This window comes from Dendrobates tinctorius, unplaced genomic scaffold (genome assembly GCF_039654945.1).
Source record: "Dendrobates tinctorius isolate UK_male_01 unplaced genomic scaffold, ASM3965494v1 ptg000028l, whole genome shotgun sequence".
NCBI classification, from domain to species: domain Eukaryota; kingdom Metazoa; phylum Chordata; class Amphibia; order Anura; family Dendrobatidae; genus Dendrobates; species Dendrobates tinctorius.
Window position 1 is genome coordinate 57,555,951 of NW_027361696.1, and position 21,672 is coordinate 57,577,622.

The 21,672-nt window shown below is 45.9% G+C and overlaps 1 protein-coding gene across 1 annotated transcript in view; it reads left to right on the plus strand.

The window, feature by feature from the left end:
- The window catches only part of LOC141085010 (cell adhesion molecule CEACAM5-like), a 139,242-nt gene that overhangs the window by 57,197 nt on the left and 60,373 nt on the right, over positions 1–21,672 (plus strand). Inside the window, exons 7-9 of the mRNA XM_073569935.1 lie at positions 3,504–3,770; positions 16,006–16,263; positions 19,896–19,928. Coding sequence (XP_073426036.1) covers positions 3,504–3,770; positions 16,006–16,263; positions 19,896–19,928 — 558 coding nt within the window. The remainder of the gene's footprint in view (positions 1–3,503; positions 3,771–16,005; positions 16,264–19,895; positions 19,929–21,672) is intronic.

The following is a 21,672-nucleotide window of genomic DNA, read 5'->3' on the forward strand; positions in this document are numbered from 1 at the left end:
AGTGTGAAAGATTTGTGCCCTAACCAAACTTGTGTACCTTCTGGACCAACAGTATATACCTTTGCCAACCAAAGTTGGCTATCTTGTCATGGTCTTACTATTTTTAGCTTTAGGCCACAGGTGTGTACCTGGTTGTGTTTTATGCAAAGTATTTCACCTTTTAACAAAAGTTGTGTACATTGTTAGGAAATCACCAACAATAAACACAACTTTTCAGGTGAAATACTTTGCTTCAAACACAACCAGGAACACAACTGTGGCAAAAAGCTAAAATTTACCCACAGTTATATACCTGGTTTTGAATACCTTTTTACCTTTTAAATACCCTGTATTTAACCTTTTTTTTAAACATATTTCGCCGCAGAAAGAAATGACAGACAACCAGTGTAAACAATAATTTAACTTTTATTTAAAATATTTTTTTTTGTGTAAACTGTTTTTAAAGTTAAAAAAACTTTTTTAATAAAGGTTTGAAACCAACCAAATGGGCATTTTTATTACAAAAAAAACATTATAACTCGGTGTAGTGTGGGGTGGAAGTACTGCTGGAGGGGCTGCGGGACACTTCAACAATGGGAGTGTGGAGAGAGGACTGGGATCGTGGTGGGGAAGGAACAGTTAGAGGTGATGGTGTGGAAAAAGCTACAGAATGGGTGGACATGTGGGAGGCAGAAGAGGTGGTGGGCGGTGGAGTGGAGGGTTGGGCAGGGACTGTAGGAGCAGATGATGTTGATGGAAAGTTGTATGGGGAAGGAGTTTGGTACGGGGCAGGTTGCTGGAAGTGGGGAGATGTCTGGTACTGGGGAGGTTGCTGGTACTGGGAAGGTTGCTGGTACTGGTGAGGTTGCTGGTATGTAATAGGAGGGGGAGGATGGAAAGTGGCTGGAGGGGGTGCAGATGTAATAGGAGGGGGAGGATGGAAAGTGGCTGGAGGGGGTGCAGGTGGAGGAACTACAGTGGTGGGAGGTGGAGGTTGGGAGGTAACCTGCTGTAGAGCACCGTGGCACGAATGCATTACATGCATCTGCTGGGTAGGAGATAGTGTTGCCATGCGCTCCACAACAGACCTGAAAAAGGTGTGGTTTGGCGAAGATCTTGCTTCTGAATGCATGGTTTGCAGAAGTGTCTTCACCTCCAGAATGCTGGAGTTGATCTGCTGAAAGCCTGCGGAGATTTGCTCTGACAAGACTTTTAGACAGTTCTGGAAAGATGCATTCAGATGCAAGAACTGTGGCGCATAACTCTTTTCCTGACCCCTCTGCCGCTGCCGCCCAGTACCCGCAGGTGTACTAGAGGTGGCAGGGGCAGAAGGGTGGGGTAAAGGGAAAGCGATCTCCTCACCAGCAGCTTCATGTAATGTAGGCAGCCACGATGCTCCTGTGCTGGTGGATGGGACAGATGGGTCGAATGTGTGGGAAGGCTGGGAAGGTGCAGATGTACCGGGGCGGTCGAAGTGTCCCTCGGTGCCGGTCTCCTCAGGGATCGCCTCAGAAGGGTCCAATCGTGCAGGCTCCCGAGTGCTGCTCACCGTGCTGTGGAATAAAGAGAAAAAAAAACAATTAAAATACTGACATGGTATGGCCCTGGCTGAAAAAAAAAAGTTACATCTAACATTTTTTTTCACATGTGGTGTGTAATATTTACCTTCTAGTGACCATTGTTTCCCGGAGGAACGACAGGGCTTCTGCGTACTTGTACTTGCTCCTGCGTCCTCCAGATCCACTCTGGGCCCGCATCTCTTTATTGAACTCCTTCTTGAAACGATCCCTCACAGACCGCCACCGATTCACAATTTTGTTCCCTGAAACGAGAAAGGACAAAGTGGTTAGTATAAAACATCAGTGTTTCCCAAACTCCAGTCCTCATGGTCCCCAGGGGTCATGTTTTCAGGATTTCCATAGTAAATAGAAATCCTGAACACATGATCCGTGGGGACCACGAGGACTGGAGTTCGGGAAACACTGGTTTACATCAAGCAACCGGTACTGTATATACTTACGCTCTTTAATCTGGGCCCGAACATCGAGGTCCTCCCAGCGGCCCACAAGGAGCGAACAGATTTCCTCCCAGAGTCGTCGGGTAACGATAAGGTCAGCGTGGCGGCGGTCAGCCATATTCCAGAGCGGCTCCCTTTCTCTGACGAGATCAATGAGGTGGTCCACATCGAGTCCTCCATCCTCACCGTCAGAGTCGGGAGCACGCTGTGAAGGCTGTTAAAGAAAAAGACAAAAATAACATAATTAGCCTCCACAAAAGAAATGAAATAAAAAGTGCAAAAAAACAAAGCAAAAATATTTATACTTACACGCTGGTGACCGCCGCGTTGCTGTCGCCGACGACCCTGGGAGGCACTGCGAGGACCTCTTGGCCGAGCACTAGATTGGGAAGACTAGAGAAGAAAACAAAAAATGTTATGTCTTTGGATGTAGGCATTTGTTTGCTGTGTGTGGTCTGCAGAACATTGTTTTCTATGTGTTGTGTGTAGTGTGTTGTTGTGTTTCTGCGTTTGATGCAAAAAACTTACCAATTGTGAGCCCACTCCAAGTGTCTGTCCACCCCTTCCTTCTTCTTCTGGGAGCTCCTCTTCATCTTGTGAATCCTGTTTTGAAATAAAAGGCAATGAATAGACATATATTACAGAGATGATGGATTTTGGAAATAAAAACTTACCGTCAAACGCTGACGATGCGAGGGAGGGCTCCCAGAAGATGATGTGCTGTCTTCCTGGTGGCCACACTCCATGCCTGTGGGTGGTGTTCCAGCTGCTGCCATTGCTGCTGCTGCTGCTGCATCTATTGGGCGGCTGTTGAATAAAGAGAAACAAAGGGCCAATGAATATCTTGATATTCAATAGCCCTAGTTTGGAGGAATGGGGGATTTGATAATTACCGTCTCTCATCTGCTGCTGGCCTCCCCTCCTCAGCATGTTCCATTTGCTGCTCCATTTGGGGTGGTGGTGGTGCTGATGGTGCTGCAGTGGTCTCCTGCCTTCTCCTGCTGCGCTTGGTTGCTTTCTTGGGTGGCATGTTGGGTGTGGCTGTGGGTCCCACTGTCTTGCTTTTATATATGTCTTGTGGGCAGAGCTACTGAGCATGCTCAGACCCAAAAAACCGGATCTGGCCACCGGATCCGGCTTTCGCCGGATCCGGCGCATTGCGGCGCTCATAGGCTTTCATTGTGTGAAAAAGCCGGACGCGCCGGATCCGGCGTGTCCGGCTTTTTCGCCGGAGACAAAAAAACGTTACAGTCTCCGTTTTTTCCAGACGCCGGATCGCGACACATTGCTGGATCCGGCAAAAACCGGATGAAACGCATGGCCATCCGGCGCGATCCGGCGCAAATGCAAGTCAATGGGGGGGAAACCGGATCCGGCATTGCATTTCGCCGGATCCGGTTTCTGTCAAAAGCGCCAGATCGCGCCTGACGGCGAAAACCTGATGTGTGAAAGAGGCCTAAGAAGTTTGATATATGATATATACTCCCTATGTTTTTTCCATTTACAGAGCCAATCACTAAACCCAAAATTACAGCATCCATCACCCAACCCAAAGAAACTGACCAACTCAAACTAAATTGTGACACCCCAGCTGCTGCAAAGATAAAATGGACCAGGAATGGTGCCGGTATCTCTTCTGGAGCCAAATTATCTGATGATAACAAGACTCTCACCATCTCCGTCATTAAACGAAGAGATGCAGGAGAATACCGGTGTGAAGCTGGGAACGTTATCAGTAGCAGTACCAGTGACGTCTATAAAGTGACTGTGGCCTGTGAGTAATAAGGTCGCACTGGTGTGATCATCATTTCCATTTTGTGCCTTTTGTGATACTCTGATTGATCTTGCTATTGCATATATGATGGTCTAATGACTTTACAAACTTTATTAGTAGAAAGTTTCTTAAAAACTTTAAAAAATAAAATATTACAATCACTAGAGGTAGGAAATGAGTAAAAGAAACAGATACAATGTTAAAAAAAAATGATTGTTCAGCATCTGAGATCAGGGGCGGACACTGACAACTTGGGGCTCCTGTGCAAGAAATGTGTCTGAGCCCCCTTCCTTTTATGGCGACAAAGCTACATACTGTATATATATATATATATATAGCCACACACATGCATGTATATACAGTATATTTCATAGTCTCCTTTATTATGTAAATAGTTGTCCCTTTTACAGTGCCCTCTCTTGTCATGTACAGTACCGTCCCTTACATATTGGATTATATAGACCCGTGTTTTTTATTACATACTGTCCTGTCTTGTTAGCTGTATAATGCAATGATTGCTGATGGAGCATGGGAAAGCATCCTTTCTAATGGAGGAGCTGATGGACTGGTAGTCTGATCACCGGCTCCTCGATCAGCAGTCATTTTATATCTAAAAAGAGAGGGGACTATGTAATAAAAGAGGGCACTATGAATAACAAAATTAACAAGTATACACTATGTAAGAGACAGCACTACACATAACAGCAGAGGAAGCTATACAGTATAATAAGGGACGGCACCATATATAACTAGAGAGGATGGTACGTAATAAGAGACGGTGTTATACATAATAAAAGAGGAAACTATGTAACTAAGGATGGTGTTATACAGAATTAGTGAGTACACTATATGATAAGGGACTGTGTTATACATAATAAGTACGAATACTATATGCTAAGGGACTGTGTTATACATAATAAGTACGTACACTATATACTAAGGGACTGTGGTAGACATAGTAAGTCAGTACACTATATACTAAGGGACTGTGTTAGACATAATAAATGAGTACACTATATACTAAGGGACTGTGTTAGACATAATAAGCGATAATGTCTTCCTCCACCTCCCCCTGTTCCTAAGGCCATTATAAGTCCCCCTTCCTCCCATCCCAATCCCCCACACCCCTCATTGTCCTCCTCCCCCACATCCCATTATTGTCATCTCCCCTAGCACATCATTGCCCTCTTCACCACCTCCATCTCATTTCCTCCTCCTCCACCACCCCCATTATTGCCCTTTCCACCACCACCATTGCATTCTCCCCCATATCATCATTTCTTTTTCCCCCACCACCCCATCATTGTCCTTTCCACCATCTCCATCATTGCCTTCTTCTCTAACACCCCATCATGGCTTTCTCCCCATCACCCCCATCATGGCCTTCTCCCCATCATGGCCTTCTCCCCATCACTCCATCATGGCCTTCTCCCCATCACCCCATCATTGCCTTCTTCTCCACCTACACACACACATACATACATACACACACACACACTCATATACACATATACACACACACAGCACCTCTCACCTGTCCACAGCATCACCGGCGCCCACGCTTTCTCGCTCTGGCACAGCAGCTAGCTGGCCACTGAATGATGATGTCATCCAGCGGCACTGCTCTCTGTGTCAGAGGCAGGAAGCACTGAGGCCACACACCCCAACCCCACCCATTTTGCAACTAGTCACACCCATGTCCATGCTCCAACCACACCCATTTAGCACTGCTGATCACACTGACTGGTACTGAGGGCACAGTGGCTGGTACTGTGGGCACACTGACTGGTACTGAGGAAAAGAAAGAACAGAGAGAGAGAAAAAAGAAAACTGAGAGAAATAAAGAGCAGCGAGAGAAAGAGAGAGAGAAAGAAACAGGGGAAAGAAAGAACAGAGAGAAAGAAAGAAAGAAGAAAGAAAGAGAAAGAAAGAAACAGAGAAAGAAAGAACAGAGAGAGAAAGAAAGGGGGGACAGTCCAAGGTGATCCTGCTGTCCGTACTGTTGGAGGAGGACACTGTGATAGATCTGAAGCATTCCGTGAAGTGCCTCCATGGTTCCGTCACAATCTCCTTCTGAAATTACCTCATTTCTGGTCACCTCCTAGCACGTCACTTCTGGTGGAATGTCACGGGCAAATTTTAAAGTACTCCTCGGGGCTCCGCCGTGTACTTCTGTGTCTGTGGGAAAAGTAAGCTCCCGGCTGGGATAGTGGGGCAGACTCTCTCTCAAATTCGGGACTGTCATGCTGGATCTGGGACTGTTGAGAGGTATGAATGCTCCCCACCATACACCTTGGACACGCATGGCTCCGCAACCTAATACACACACGGTTCAGCTTTGTATGCCATGATCACACACGGCTCCACTCTGTACACCTCGTACACATGCGGTTCCGTTCAATATACCTCTCTGCTCCATACACACATGGCTCCACTCCGTACACCTCATACACATGCGGCTCCGGACACCTCATACACACATGGCTCCGCGCACCCCATACTCAAGCGGCTCTGCTCCGTACACCTCGTACACGCACGGCTCCGCTCCGCACACCTCGTACACGCGTGGCTCCGCTATGTACACCTCGTACACGCGCGGCTCCACTCCGTACCCCTCATACACGCACGGCTCCGCTCCGTACACCTCGCACATGCGTGGCTCCGCTCCATACACCTCGTACATGCGCGGCTTGCTCTGTACATGTACACGCGCGGCTCCGCTCCATACACCTCATACATGCGCGACTCGCTCTGTACATGTACACGCTCAGCTCTGCTCCATCCACCTTGTACACACACGGCTCTGCTCTGTCCACCTTGTACATACACAGCTCTGCTACATCCACCCTGTAAACCCCTCCTGACCCCACACATAAACTGGCCCTCATCCAGCACCATGACAACCAGCACAGCAGAGTCCTGCATGCACTGAGGTGTTGTGAACTCATTTTCTGGTCTGCCTCTGGTTTCTGGTGAGGGAGCTGGTTGTGCTGACAGAGTAGTTGTGAGTTCTCTTTCCGGGCTCCCTCTGGTGGTGGCAGGAGGTAATGAAGCTGATCTATTTAACAGAGACCTGCCACCTGATAATGAGCATGAGGATTGGACATCTGGAGTCTCAGACTGGATTTAAGACAGCCGACTCCCTATTCCCATGCTGGTGATTTTTTCCTGCCTCCTGAGGTCTTAGTTTCCAGCTCAGTTCCTGCCTTCTCAAGCTTAGTGTTCTCTGCTAATGTTCACATTTGTTTTGGTTTGGTCTATTCAGTTTTTTGTGTGGTCAGGCAGCCCCGTCTGGGGCTGTGCTGAATTTCCATTCTTATGTCACTATATGTGCCGGTTTGCTTTTTGTCCCTTATTAGAGTGGCCTCTTTTTGCTCATTCTCAGAATATGCCAGAGTGCTGATATATTGGGAGAAGTCTAGTGACTTCAGGGTTTTTTGCTATCAGAAGTGTTGGACATTTTTGCAGGGTTTTTTGGCGTGATTGCAGACAGTATCTTTCCTTTCCTGTCCTTTCTAGTTAGTGTAGGCCCCATTGTTTGCTCAGTCTATTTTCTACCTGTGTTTGTGATTTCATCTTGTCTCACCGTCAATACATGGCTGTCTATTCCTTTGGGGTCTGCTCTGGGGCAGTTTAGATTTCCCCTTTTCTTGCTTTAGGCATATTTAGTCCTCCGGCTGTGACGAAGTGTCTAGAATCATCGTAGGTATGCTCCACGGCTGTTGTTAGTTGTGTGGTTAGGATCAGGGGTCTGCAATCCACGTAGTTACCAACCTCTCTGGTTTTCTGTGACTTAGCTTGGTCTTGTTTTCCTCCTCGATGACCCAATCATAACAGAATCACCAGCCATAGCGCAGAATTTTAAGAACAGTTGTAAATTATTTCTTGCCTTGAAGTCTAACTCATCGGGGAGCTCTGTGCAGCAGGTTAAAATTGTCATCTCCTTGCTGCGCGGCGATCCCCAGGATCGGGCTTTTTCTCTGACACCTGAAAATCCTATTCTGACTAATGTGGACGCATATTTTCAAGCCTTGGAGTTGTTGTATGATGAACCTAATGCTGTTGATCAAGCTGAGAAAACCCTGTTGGTATTGAACCAGGGTCAGGATTCTGCAGTTATACTGTGAAAAATTCCGAAAGTGGGCTGTCCTTACTACATGGAATGATGGTGCATTGGCAGCTCTCTTTTGGAAGGGTTTATCAGGGACTGTAAAAGATGTTATGGTGGGATTTCCTGTTCCCTCTGGTCTGGATGATTCTATGTCATTAGCCATTCAAGTTGATCGGTGTTTACGTGAACGTAAGACTACACGGGAGGCGTTGCCGCCTTTTGAACAAACGTCTGAACCTATGCAATGTGATAGGGTTTTGTCTAGGGTGCAACAACAGGAGTTTAGAAGGCATAATAAGCTGTGTTTTTTCTGTGGAGATGCCTCTCATACTATTTCTGTCTGCCATAAAAGAGAGAAACGTTTTGCACACACATTTGCTGTGGGCGGTGTACAACCTAAGTTTCTTTTGGCAATTACTCTGATCTGCTCCTTATCCACATTTTCCGCTAAAGCTTTTGTAGATTCAGGAGCAGCTTTGAATCTGATGGATTTGGACTTTGCTAAACGTGGCTTCCCCATGATAGCTCTGTGGATGCCTATTCCTTTGAGGGGTATTGATGCTACTCCTTTGGCGGATAATAAACCTCAATTTTGGACCCAGGTGATAATGTGAGTTGCCCCAGACCACCAAGAAAATTGTAAATTTTTGGTGTTGCACAATTTGCATGATACTATTGTTCTGGGTTTTCCCTGGTTGCAAACTCATAATCCAGTTTTGGATTGGAAATCTGTGTCTGTGGTGAGTTGGGGTTGTCAGTGTGTTCTTAGGGACGCTCCTGTTTTCTCCACCTCTCCTCAGTCTCATGATATTCCTGATTATCTGGCTGATTTTTCTGATGTATTTAGTGAGAGTAAGTCTGCGTCTTTGCCTCCTCATAGGAGTTATGACTGTGCAATTGAGTTGATGCCTGGGTGTAAATTTCCCAAGGGTCGGCTTTTCAACTTATCAGTACCCGAACATGATGCTATGCGATCCTATATTAAGGAGTCGTTGGAGAAGGGTCATATTAGACCATCCTCTTCACACTTAGGTGCTGAGTTTTTTTTTGTGGCCAAGAAAGATGGTTCTTTAAGACCTTGTATTGACTATCGTTCCCTTAACAAGATGACGGTTAAATATCAGTACCCGTTACTAGTGTTGAGCATTCCGATACCGCAAGTATCGGGTATCGGCCGATACTTGCTGTATCGGAATTCCGATACCGACTTCCGATATTTTTTCAATATCGGAATTCGGCATCGGAATCGGAAGTTCAGTTGATTGACGGCCTGACGTCATCATGATGCGCGGTGTGTGCGCATCATGATGCGCCGTCATTTCGGGCCTTCCGGGGGTCTCTGCCGGCCTGCCGGGGGGCTGTGCCGGCCTGCCGGGGGGCTGTGTGGACTGCCCGGGGTCTGTACCGGCCTGCCGGGGGGCTGTGCACCCTGTGGGGGTCTGTACCGGCCTGCCGGGGGGCTGTGCCGGCCTGCCGGGGGGCTGTGCTGATGTCCGGGGGTCTGTGCAAGCATCGTCCGATGGGACTACAAGTCCCATCGGGCGATGCCTGCTACCATGACAGTGATTGACACATTAGCCAATGATGGGACAGTAGTAGTCCCATCATCCGGCTAATGTGTTAAATGTAAAAAAAAAAAAAAAAAAAAAAAAAAAAAAAACTACATACATACTACATGCATGCTACATACATACTACATGCATGCTACATACATACTACATGCATGCTACATACATACTACATATATACTACATACATACTACATACATACTACATGCTACATACATACTACATACATACTACATGCATGCTACATACATACTACATATATACTACATACATACTACATACATGCTACATACATACTACATGCATGCTACATACATACTACATATATACTACATACATACTACATACATGCTACATACATACTGCATGCTACATACATACTACATACATACTACATGCATGCTACATACATACTACATATATACTACATGCATGCTACATACATACTACATGCATGCTACATACATACTACATATATACTACATACATACTACATGCTACATACATACTACATACATACTACATACATACTACATATATACTACATACATACTACATACATGCTACATACATACTGCATGCTACATACATACTACATACATACTACATGCATGCTACATACATACTACATATATACTACATACATACTACATACATGCTACATACATACTGCATGCTACATACATACTACATACATACTACATGCATGCTACATACATACTACATATATACTACATGCATGCTACATACATACTACATGCTACATACATACTACATATATACTACATACATACTACATACATGCTACATACATACTACATACATGCTACATGCATGCTACATACATACTACATGCATGCTACATACATACCACATATATACTACATACATACAATACATTCATACAATACATACATAGACATACAGTACATATAACATAGAGTAACATACTTACCAATACTTGTCACATTGTTCCCCGAAGCCATAGTCTTTTCCGGGATAAATATTAACATAACAAACCACAAAAATACTCACCCACGATCCGAAGCAGTCCACGAGTGTGTCCCACGACGATCTTGGGTAGAGAACTGCAGCATCAGATGATGCTGCCGTTCTCTACGGGCTGCAGGAATCCAATGACGGAAGGTAGGTATCCTTCCGCACTGTATTCCTCCGCCACTTAAAAAAAAAAAGTCCCTAGTCTCACTTTATGCCATTGCTGTGTGGGAATTTCCCACACAGCAATGGCATAAAGTGAGACTAGGGACTTTTTTTTTTTAAGTGGCGGAGGAATACAGTGCGGAAGGATACCTACCTTCCGTCATTGGATTCCTGCAGCCCGTAGAGAACGGCAGCATCATCTGATGCTGCAGTTCTCTACCCAAGATCGTCGTGGGACACACTCGTGGACTGCTTCGGATCGTGGGTGAGTATTTTTGTGGTTTGTTATGTTAATATTTATCCCGGAAAAGACAATGGCTTCGGGGAACAATGTGACAAGTATTGGTAAGTATGTTACTCTATGTTATATGTACTGTATGTCTATGTATGTATTGTATGAATGTATTGTATGTATGTAGTATATATGTGGTATGTATGTAGCATGTAGTATGTATGTAGCATGCATGTAGTATATATGTAGTATGTATGTAGCATGTAGTATGTATGTAGCATGCATGTAGTATATATGTAGTATGTATGTAGCATGTAGTATGTATGTAGTATGTATGTAGCATGCATGTAGCATGCAGTATGTAGCATGCATGTAGTATATATGTAGTATGTAGTATGTATGTAGCATGCATGTAGTATATATGTGTTATGTATGTAGCATGTAGCATGCATGTAGCATGCATGTAGTATGTATGTAGTATATATGTGGTATGTATGTAGCATGCAGTATGTATGTAGCATGCATGTAGTATATATGTAGTATGTATGTTGCATGTAGTATTTATGTAGTATGAATGTAGCATGTATGTAGTATGTAGTATGAATGTAGCATGTATGTAGTATGCATGTTGTATGTATGTAGCATGTAATTTTTTTTTTTTTTTTTTTTTTTTTTTACATTTAACACATTAGCCGGATGATGGGACTACTACTGTCCCATCATTGGCTAATGTGTCAATCACTGTCATGGTAGCAGGCATCGCCCGATGGGACTTGTAGTCCCATCGGACGATGCCTGCACAGACCCCCGGAGCCTGCACAGACCACCGGCAGGCCGGCACAGCCCCCCGGCAGGCCGGCACAGCCCCCCGGCAGGCCGGCACAGCCCCCCGGAGCCTGCACAGCCCCCCGGCAGGCCGGCACAGCCCCCCGGCAGGCCGGCACAGCCCCCCGGAGCCTGCACAGACCACCGGCAGGCCGGCACAGACCACCGGAGCCTGCACAGACCCCCTGGCAGGCCGGCACAGCCCCCCGAAAGGCCCGTACAGACCCCAGAGAGGCTGTACAAGGGCAGGAAAGGGTTTTTCTTATTCCGATACCGGAAGTCCCATAGACTTGAATGGGACTTCCGGTATCGGAATCGGCGATACCGATACTTTTTTTAAAGATCGGCCGATACCATCCGATACGATACTTTGAAGTATCGGACGGTATCGCTCAACTCTACCCGTTACCCCTCATTTCTGATCTATTCTCCAGAGCTAAAAGTGCCTGCTGGTTTACTAAGCTTGACCTCAGGGGGGCGTATAATCTTATTCGCATCAAGCATGGGGATGAATGGAAGACGGCGTTTAATACTCCGGAGGGACATTTTGAGTACCTGGTGATGCCTTTTGGGCTCACTAATGCCCCTTATGTCTTCCAATTCTTTATGAATGATATTTTCCGGGACTTTGTGGATAAGTTTTTGATCATCTATCGGGATGATATTTTGATCTTTTCCAGTGATTGGGATTCTCATGTGGAACATGTCCGGACTGTGTTCCGGATTTTGAGTGAAATTCCCTGTTTGTTAAGGGATCAAAATGCCTCTTTGGTGTACAGTGGATTTCATTTTGGGGATTTATTTTGTCTCCGTCGACTATTGAAATGGACCTGGCCAAGGTACAAGACATTTATGATTGGGTTCAGCCCACTTCTTTGAAGGCTCTCCAGAAGTTTTTGGGTTTTGCTAATTTCTATTGTAAATTTATAGGTAATTTTTCTGGTATTGTCAAACCACTGACTGATCTGACCAAGAAAGGCGCTGATGTGCTGAATTGGTCTCCAGAGGCTGTCTCGGCATTTCAGGAGCTTAAGCGGAGATTCACTTCTGCTCCAGTTTTACGGCAACCTGATGTCTCACTTCCATTTCAGGTGGCGGTAGATGCTTCTAAGATTGGTGCAGGAGATGTTTTGTCCCAAAAAGATCCTGTGACTTCTAAAATGAATCCCTGTACCTTCTTTTCTCGAAAGTTCTCCCCATCTGAACGTAACTATGACGTGGGGAATCGGGAATTGTTGGCCATGAAATGAGCATTTGAAGAGTGGAGACATTGGTTGGAAGGAGCTAGACATCAAGTTGTGGTCCTCACCGACCACAGGAATTTGATTTATCTGGAGTCGGCCAAATGCTTGAATCCTAGACAGGCTAGGTGGGCCTTGTTTTTCACGCGTTTTAATTTTGTGGTCTCTTTTCTTCCGGGCACTAAGAATGTTAAGGCAGATGCCCTTTCTAGGAGTTTCTTTGCTGATTCTCTTATTGTGGCCGAGCCTACTACCATCCTAGGTGAGGGGGGAGTTCTTTCTGCCATTTCGCCCTATTTGAGACGCGCCCTGGAGGAATTCAGGAGGATAAACCTGAGCGTTGTCCTATGGGAAAATTGCATGTTCCTGACCAGTGGAGGAAGAGAGTGATGTCTGAAGTTCATTGCTCCGCATTGGCTGGTCATCCAGGTATTTTTGGTACCAGAGATTTGGTGAGTTGGTCTTTTTGGTGGCCTGCCTCATCTCGTGATGTCAGGAATTTTGTGCAGTCCTGTGGGATTTGTTCTCGGTCTAAACCCTGTTCTTGTTCTAGTGGGTTGTTGATGCCCCTGCCGGTGCCCAAGAGGCCATGGACCCATATCTCAATGGATTTTATTTCTGATCTTCCTGTCTCTTAGAGAATGATTGTTATCTAGGTGATTTGTGATAAATTTTCTAAGATGGTCCATCTTGTACCCCTCCCAAAGTTGCCATCTTCCTCAGAGTTTGTGCCCTTGTTTTTCAACAGGTGGTTCGGTTGCATGGGATTCCTGAGAACATTGTGTCGGACAGAGGAGTCCAGTTTGTTTCCAGATTCTGGAAAGCCTTTTGTTCCAATCTGGGAATTCAGTTATCTTTCTCCTCTGCGTTTCATCCTCAGACCAATGGGCAGACTGAGAGAACAAACCAGATTTTGGAGTCCTATTTGAGATGTTTTATATCTGCTGATCAGGATGACTGGGTCTCATTTTTGCCCTTGGCCGAATTCGCGCTAAACAATAGAGCTAGTTCTGCCACTTTGATGTCGCCCTTTTTCTGTAACTTTGGGTTTCATGCTCGATTTTCTTCACGGCAAGTGGAATCTTCAGCCTGCCCAGGTGTGGGCACTGTGGTAGAGAGAATGCAGCAGATTTGGGACCAAGTGGTGGATAAGTTGTCACTCTCTCAGGAAAAGGCCCAGCGGTTTTCCAATCGGCATAGGACCATTGGTCCCCGGCTTAAAGTGGGTGATATGGTTTGGTTGTCATAAAAGAATATCTCTATGAAGGTTGCGTCTCCAAAGTTCAAGCCAAGATTTATTGGACCTTATACGATCTTGGAGATTCTTAATCCTGTTTCTTTTCGATTGGCTCTTCCAGTTACGTTTAAAATCCATAACGTGTTTCATCATTCTCTTTTGAAGACGTTTGCTGAGCCAGTAGTTCCTATGGCGGCACTTCTTGACCCTGTATTGGTTAAAGGCAATGTGGAATATGAGGTAGAGAAAATATTGGATTCTCGTTTGGCTAGACAGAGACTCCAGTATTTGGTCAAATGGAAGGGTTATGGCCAGGAGGATAATTCTTGGGTCTCTGCCTCTGACATTCATGCCAATAGATTGGTTCGTGCTTTACACCGAGCCCATCCTGATCGACCTGGTGGCGTGGATGAGAGCTTGGTGACCCCTCCTCAAGGCGGGGGGTACTGTTGTGAACTCATTTTCTGGTCTGCCTCTGGTTTCTGGTGAGGGAGCTGGTTGTGCTGACAGAGGAGTTGTGAGTTCTCTTTCTGGGTTCCCTCTGGTGATGGCAAGAGGGAATGAAGCTGATCTAACTAACAGAGACCTGCCACCTGATAATGAGGATGAGGATTGGACATCTGGAGCTCAGACTGGGTTTAAGACAGCCAACTCCCTATTCCCATGCTGGTGATTTTTTCCTGCCTCCTGTGGTCTTAGTTTCCAGCTCAGTTCCTGCCTTCTCAAGCTAAGTGTTCTCTGCTAATGTTCACATTTGTTTTGGTTTGGTCTATTCAGTTTTTTGTGTGGTCAGCCAGCCCCGTCTGGGGCTGTGCTGAAATTCCATTCTTATGTCACTGTATGTGCCGGTTTGCTTTTTGTCCCTTATTAGATTGGCCTCTTTTTGCTCTGTTCTCAGAATATGCCAGAGTGCTGATATAGTGGGAGAAGTCTAGTAACTTCAGGGTTTTTTTGCTATCAGAAGTGTTGGACATTTTTGCAGGGTTTTTTGGCATGATTGCAGACAGTATCTTTCTTTTCCTGTCCTTTCTAGTTAGTGTGGGCCCCATCGTTTGCTCAGCATATTTTCCTACCTGTGTTTGTGCTTTCATCTTGTCTCACTGTCAATACATGTGTGGGGGCTGTCTATTCCTTTGGGGTCTGCTCTGGGGCAGTTTAGATTTCCCCTTTTCTTGCTTTAGGCATATTTAGTCCTCCGGCTGTGACGAGGCATCTAGAATCATCGTAGGTACGCTCCACGGCTGCTGTTAGTTGTGTGGTTAGGATCATGGGTCTGCAATCTGCGTATTTACCAACCTCTCTGGTTTTCTATGACTTAGCTTGGTCTTGTTTTCCTCCTCGGTGACCCAATCATAACACGGAGGGCTGTGCGCACAGGATCTGTGATGAGGTCACAGGAGGGAGGAGTCAGGGGGGTCACATGATCAGGGGCCTCGGATAGAGGCCCCTGATCATGCGACCCCTCACTCCTCCCCTCCTGTGACCTCATCACAGGTCCTGTGTGCACAGAGAAGCCAGTGCCGTCATTGCTGGAATTTATCTGTGAGTGGCTGCGGTGGCCAGTTGATCTCTCTGGGAGGGCGAGGATGGGGTCGGAGCATGGGGGAGCGTGGTGGCTCAGTGCAATGTGGGGAAAATAAGCTCCCACCCGCGACAGTTTTGAGGTATGCATTAGCCCCCCTGCAGGGGCCCCCTGGAGCCTCTGGGCCCTGTGCAGCCGCATCGGTTGAACTGGCGGTATGTCCGCTCATGTCTGAGATGTCAATGGAGGAAAATGGTGCTGGAATCATTATTTCGGTAAAAAATTGTTTCATGTCTATGGGTAGTTTCACTTATTACAGCTACTTTTTGTTTTGCAGATGGACCAGATAAGGCACACATAGAGGGTACATTAAATGTGAGTCCTGGTTCTCCCATCACATTGACTTGTTCTGCTGATTCTTCCCCATCTCCTGAATACCAGTGGAAACTCAATGGCTCAGTATTAGCAGAAACGTCAAACAAATATGATATTAGTAATGCAGCACCAAATGATGAAGGACAGTACACCTGTGTTTTGAGGAACCTGGTGACTCTCCGCACTGCTGCTGCCTATGTGTATGTGAATGTTACGGCAGGTAAGGGTGTATAAAGTAATTGGATAATAACACAAGTATGCAAAATTTGGGTTTATGAAAATGTTTTTAAATTCAACGACTTATTCTTAACTTTTATTTTTAACCATCACTTATGGATTTTGCTGAAAACGAGCGTGAAATTACGTGCAAACGAGATGAACAAGAAAATTCTTTATCATAGCCAAAAATGTACAAGATATTATATAAATGAAACTGGTTCTTGTGATTTTTCTTTTTCTCTTCAAAGCTTCTCTTGATACCTTTTCTCTTATAGAAGGCCTGCAGATCTTCTCTGTGAAGCATCCAGCAGTAGTTCTCCATCATGTTCATTTTCCATCCACTTTGGTATTGTTGTTCCATTCCCCCTTGATATCCTGATGAAATCTTTCTCTTGGCTCTTTGCTAAAAGCACTGAAGTTTTCAGAAAAGTAGTCCAAATGGGAATGTAAAAAAATGTAATTTCAAATTCATCAGACAACCCAAAGCTTTGAAAACTTTCAGCATGTTCTCCGCAATGGACTTAAATTTTGGATATTTTTTGTTAGGCTAGTTTCACATTAGCGTTTTTTTGCGCAGCGCATCGTGCGCATAAAAAACGCAAAGAAAAACGCAAAACAAATGTGCGTTTTTTTTTCATCATGCGCACGCTGATGCGTCAAAATAACGCAGTGTTACTTGCGTTTTACATGCGTTTTTGCATGCGGTTGCGTTTTTTATGCGCATGCGTTTTTAGGTGTGACATTTCACAATAGAAAAATCCTTGACCACCAATGGGTCACCAGTGGGCGTGTGTCATTGGAATGTTTTATAGACCCTGTACTGCTGAATTCATCAGATTTTGCTGCTGTTTCCGGTGTCAAGATGGACCTGCGTCTGGATAATTTCCGCTTCAAGCTGGATCTTGACATTGCGCTGTCTCAGGCGTATGTCTTTTGTTGCCAGCAAGAAAGGGAGAGGGAGAAACAGCAGAGACGGCAGCGGCGTCGGTTTTGGAGGCATCCAATCATCGAACTCCGGCCAAGCCGTGGAGCATATCACACGCTGTACAGCGAGCTACAGGAAAACCCGGAGAAATTTGCTGACTATACACGGATGTCCCAGGAAAGCTTCCTTGACTTGCTGGGTATGGTTGAAGGAAACATCCGGAGAAGGGACACTCAGCTCCGGCGTGCCATTCCTCCCGAAGAAAGGCTCCTTGTCACCTTACGGTATGTATGTTGTTATGTTTGCATAATTTTTTTGGCTTTTTGTTTTTTTTTTTTTTTTTGGTCCAAAAAATTTGTTTTTTTTGGCTATTGAATTTGAACATTATTTTTGGGAAATTGCTTTTTTGCATAATGGTTTTTCTTCTGTCATGTACTAATCCCAAGCCTTTATAAAATGTTTTTTTGCTATGTTGTATTAAAAAAACATGCAAAATAGTTAGGCCATGTACTTTTTTATTTTCAGTGTTTTTAGTAATACCCAAGACAGAAATACAATTATTTTTTCTTTTTATGTTTGGCAGGTTCCTGGCAACTGGAGAGAGTCTTTCATCCCTGCATTTCCAGTACCGGCTGGGAATCTCTACTTTATCCGGGATTGTTGCCGACACCTGCAGGGCTCTGTGGGATGTTCTGTGTCCGGAGTTTCTGCCATTGCCCACTGCCGAAAAGTGGCTTCAAATATCGGAGAAATTCTGGGCAGTCTGCAATTTCCCGAACTGCCTAGGAGCGGTGGACGGGAAGCACATCCGCATCACAAAACCCGCAAGAAGTGGCTCCGAGTACTACAACTACAAGAAGTACTTTTCCACAGTCCTAATGGCCATTGCGGATGCAGACTGCCGGTTTGTGGCGGTGGACATAGGGGCATTCGGACGGGGCAACGATTCCCAGACTTTTAAGAACTCTGATATGGGCTGGAGGTTGTACGGCAACCATTTCAATTTTCCACTGGCACGGCCTCTTCCCCAAACCCAAACTCCACCACTGCCATTTGTAGTGGTTGGGGATGAGGCATTTCAGATGTGACCAAACCTGCTGAAGCCGTACTCCAGCCGTGACTTGGACCACCGCAAGAAAATTTTCAACTACAGGCTTACGAGGGCTCGCAGGACTGTAGAGTGCGCCTTTGGCATTCTAGTGTCCAGATGGCGAATTCTCAGCACCGCCATCAATCTCAAAATGGAAACAGTAGATGAGGTGGTGAAGGCATGCGTGGTTCTCCACAATTTTGTTATGGCAAAGGAGCGGCCGAACTTTGACATGGATGAGCCTGCTGCCAACCCTTTGCCAGATTTTACTCAGCACCCTCTTCGGTCCTCAGTCGAAGTTGCCCAAATGAGGGACCAATTTGCGGACTACTTTTTATCCGATGTTGGTCGTGTAGCATGGCAGGATCAAATGGTTTAATAGTTTTGTTGTTTGTTAAAAATAAAATACATGGTTTTTTCTACCTGTACCCAGTGTACTGTGTCTTAATAAACTCCACTACTCATCTGCCCAGGTTAAATTGAAGAATATATATATAAATATATATATATATATATATATATATTTATTTATATATATATATACATATATATATATGTCTTTCGCCGCCTGCACACACTGCGCCCTACACTATGGTTTGTTTTTCTTTACTTTATACCGGATGGTCAGCCATCCAACTCTGAAAGGGATACTATATTTCATTTTTTTTTTATTTATATATATATATATATATATATATATATATATATAAAAAAAAATGAAATATAGTATCCCTTTCAGAGTTGGATGGCTGACCATCCGGTATAAAGTAAAGAAAAACAAACCATAGTGTAGGGCGCAGTGTGTGCAGGCGGCGAAAGACACAATAAGAAAACATTATTTTGAAAAAAAAATTTAACATTTATTTAACTTATTTTTTAGTTGCTGGAAACTGGGGGGTGTGGAGGGATGAGGAACGGCTTTGGGTGGAGTAAGGGGTTCTAGGGGAAGGAGGAACCAAAGAAGTGGGGGAAGGGAGCCGAGGCAAGGAAAGTTGTGAAGTGGGAGGTGATGGAGGAGGGAGGGTAAGAGTCCTCCTCTTAGTTTTTTTAGGACGGTGGCCCGTCGTCTTCCTGCTGTCCTCGCTTGAGCCTGAGGACTGGCTAGACCCCGGGGACCGCCTTGAGCCTCTGGACCGCCTTGAGCCTCTGGACCGCCTTGAGCCTCTGGAACGCCTGGAGGCTGTGGACTGGCTGGAGCTGGGGGACCGCCTGGCGCTTGTGGACCGCCTGCCAGGATCTTGTTCCAGCTGTGGCATGCTGGTGGTGGTGGATGTCCTGGCAGGGGCCGTAAATATTGAATGCTGGTCCCCCAGCTGATGCTGCTCCGAGGTGGTGGTGGTGGTGGTGGTGGTGGCGGGCCATGCAGGCGTGGTGGCTGTGGCGGTCCATACCGGGGTGGTCCTCCCGCTGGTGGTGGTGGTGGCGGCGCTACAGGCAGGGGTGGTGACGACGGGCCATCCAGTGGTGGTGGCGGCAGCAGTGGTGGGCCAGGCAGGAGCAGCGCTTGGCATGGTGTTGGCGGGTAAGTGTCCAGCTGCACTCGGACTTGTGGCGGTATATTGGTGTCCGGCGAGGCTTGGAAGTGTGGTGGCTGTGCAGTGATATGCAGCAGAAGTAGGTAATGCTGTAAAACGAGTCAGTGGTGGCACCGGTGGAAATGCCACCACTGACTGCTGCATAATCCTACTCTGCTGCATAGCCTGCATAAAAGCATTGTTGCAGGCCTGCATGACAGTCAACTGGAGGTCAGGGGTAAGGTGTTCCGCCGTGTCCCGAGCTATTTGGGTGTAAAAATGATGCGCTGGTCTGGCGAGGTCGACTTCCAGGCGCTCAAGGCGACCCTCGATAGACTTGTAGCGTTGGTCCAAAAGGAGGAAACCACTCTCAAGTCTATCGGAGAGTGCCTTGAGGCTACTCTGAAAGACCGAGCTCAATTCAACGAACTCGGGCATGAGAGGCCTGTCCAAGGTCCTCTGCCGCTGCTGGCGGGAAGTGCCCGCAAAACCAGTGGCAGAGACCTGGGACAGGGGAACACCTGAGCGACCAGCTTCCTGGTCTCCAGATGACTGTGGTGCAGACCTGCAAGGTGCTTCCTCGCTGATGGATGGCTGGGAGGGGTCCGGGGCAGCTTGATGAAGGACCGCTTCGGGACCAGGTTGCAGGGTGCTGCTCCAGGTGCTGTGAAAAGAAAAGAAAGAAATTACTACCATAAATTAACAATCGCTAACTCCTGTGGAATAGAAAAGCACAGAATAAAACACAATACAACTAGAAAATACTTACGTTCGGGAGGCAAGGACCGGTCTTAAAAATGCCAAGGCACGATGGTATCGGTACTTCGTGCCGGTCCTTGCCGCAGCACCACTGCGAACCTTATTCTCCTGACGGATATCCCTGTTGAAGCGGTTCTTCATCGAGCGCCAACGGGTTCTGACTTTGTTCACTGTGATGGAAAAAAAAAAAAAAAAAAAAAGTAAGACTATGCACTGGAGGCTGTGATCATCCAACTGTGTGTGATGATAGAAACTCCATGGAGTTAATAGCATCACACACAGTTGGGTGATCCCGGCCAAGATCACTGCTGCATCACACTGCATTTAAATACTTACGAAAATCCTTGCGGACCCGGGGAGAGGCGTTGTCCCAGCCATCCATCAGCGATGCGGCCACCTCGTTCCAGAGCCGCCGGATCACCACGTTGTCCGAGTGCAGTTGGTGACGGGTGTCCCACAACGGGACTCGCTCCTGGACTAGACGGATGAGCTCGTCGTTGTCCAGGGCGAGGTCCTCCTCCCGCTGTGGAGCCTAGAAAAGAAAGACAAACATTAATCTTTGAAAGATTTTAAAATAAAAAATATCTAAAACTAGCTGAAGAGCCCGGCGCTGCCCGGGCATAGTAACTACTGTGGTTAGTTATAGAAATTTAAAATTATCCTCCATCCCATAGTCCCGTGCCCATATTCCATCATACATATCCTCCATCCCATAGTCCTGTGCCCATATACCCATCATACATATTCGCCATCTCATATGCCTTTTCCCATATACCCATCATACATATTCGCCATCCCATAGTCCCGTGCCCATATACCATCATACATATCCTCTATCCCATGCCCATATACCCATCATATATATCCTCCATCCCATAGTCCCGTGCCCATATACCCAAACAAACAAACATGAAAATAAATGCAAAAAAAGCAACAAACATCGAAAAAAACAACCATGAAAATTTAAAAAAAAAAAAAAAAAAAATACCAAAAAAAAAAATAAATAAATAAACCAGACTAGAAAATAAGTAAAAAAAAAAAAAAAAACAGTCCGTCTGTACTTACATCACGTCTACCCGCCCGCACTTGGCCTTGCTGCTCCTGCCGTTCCTCCGGTGGTGG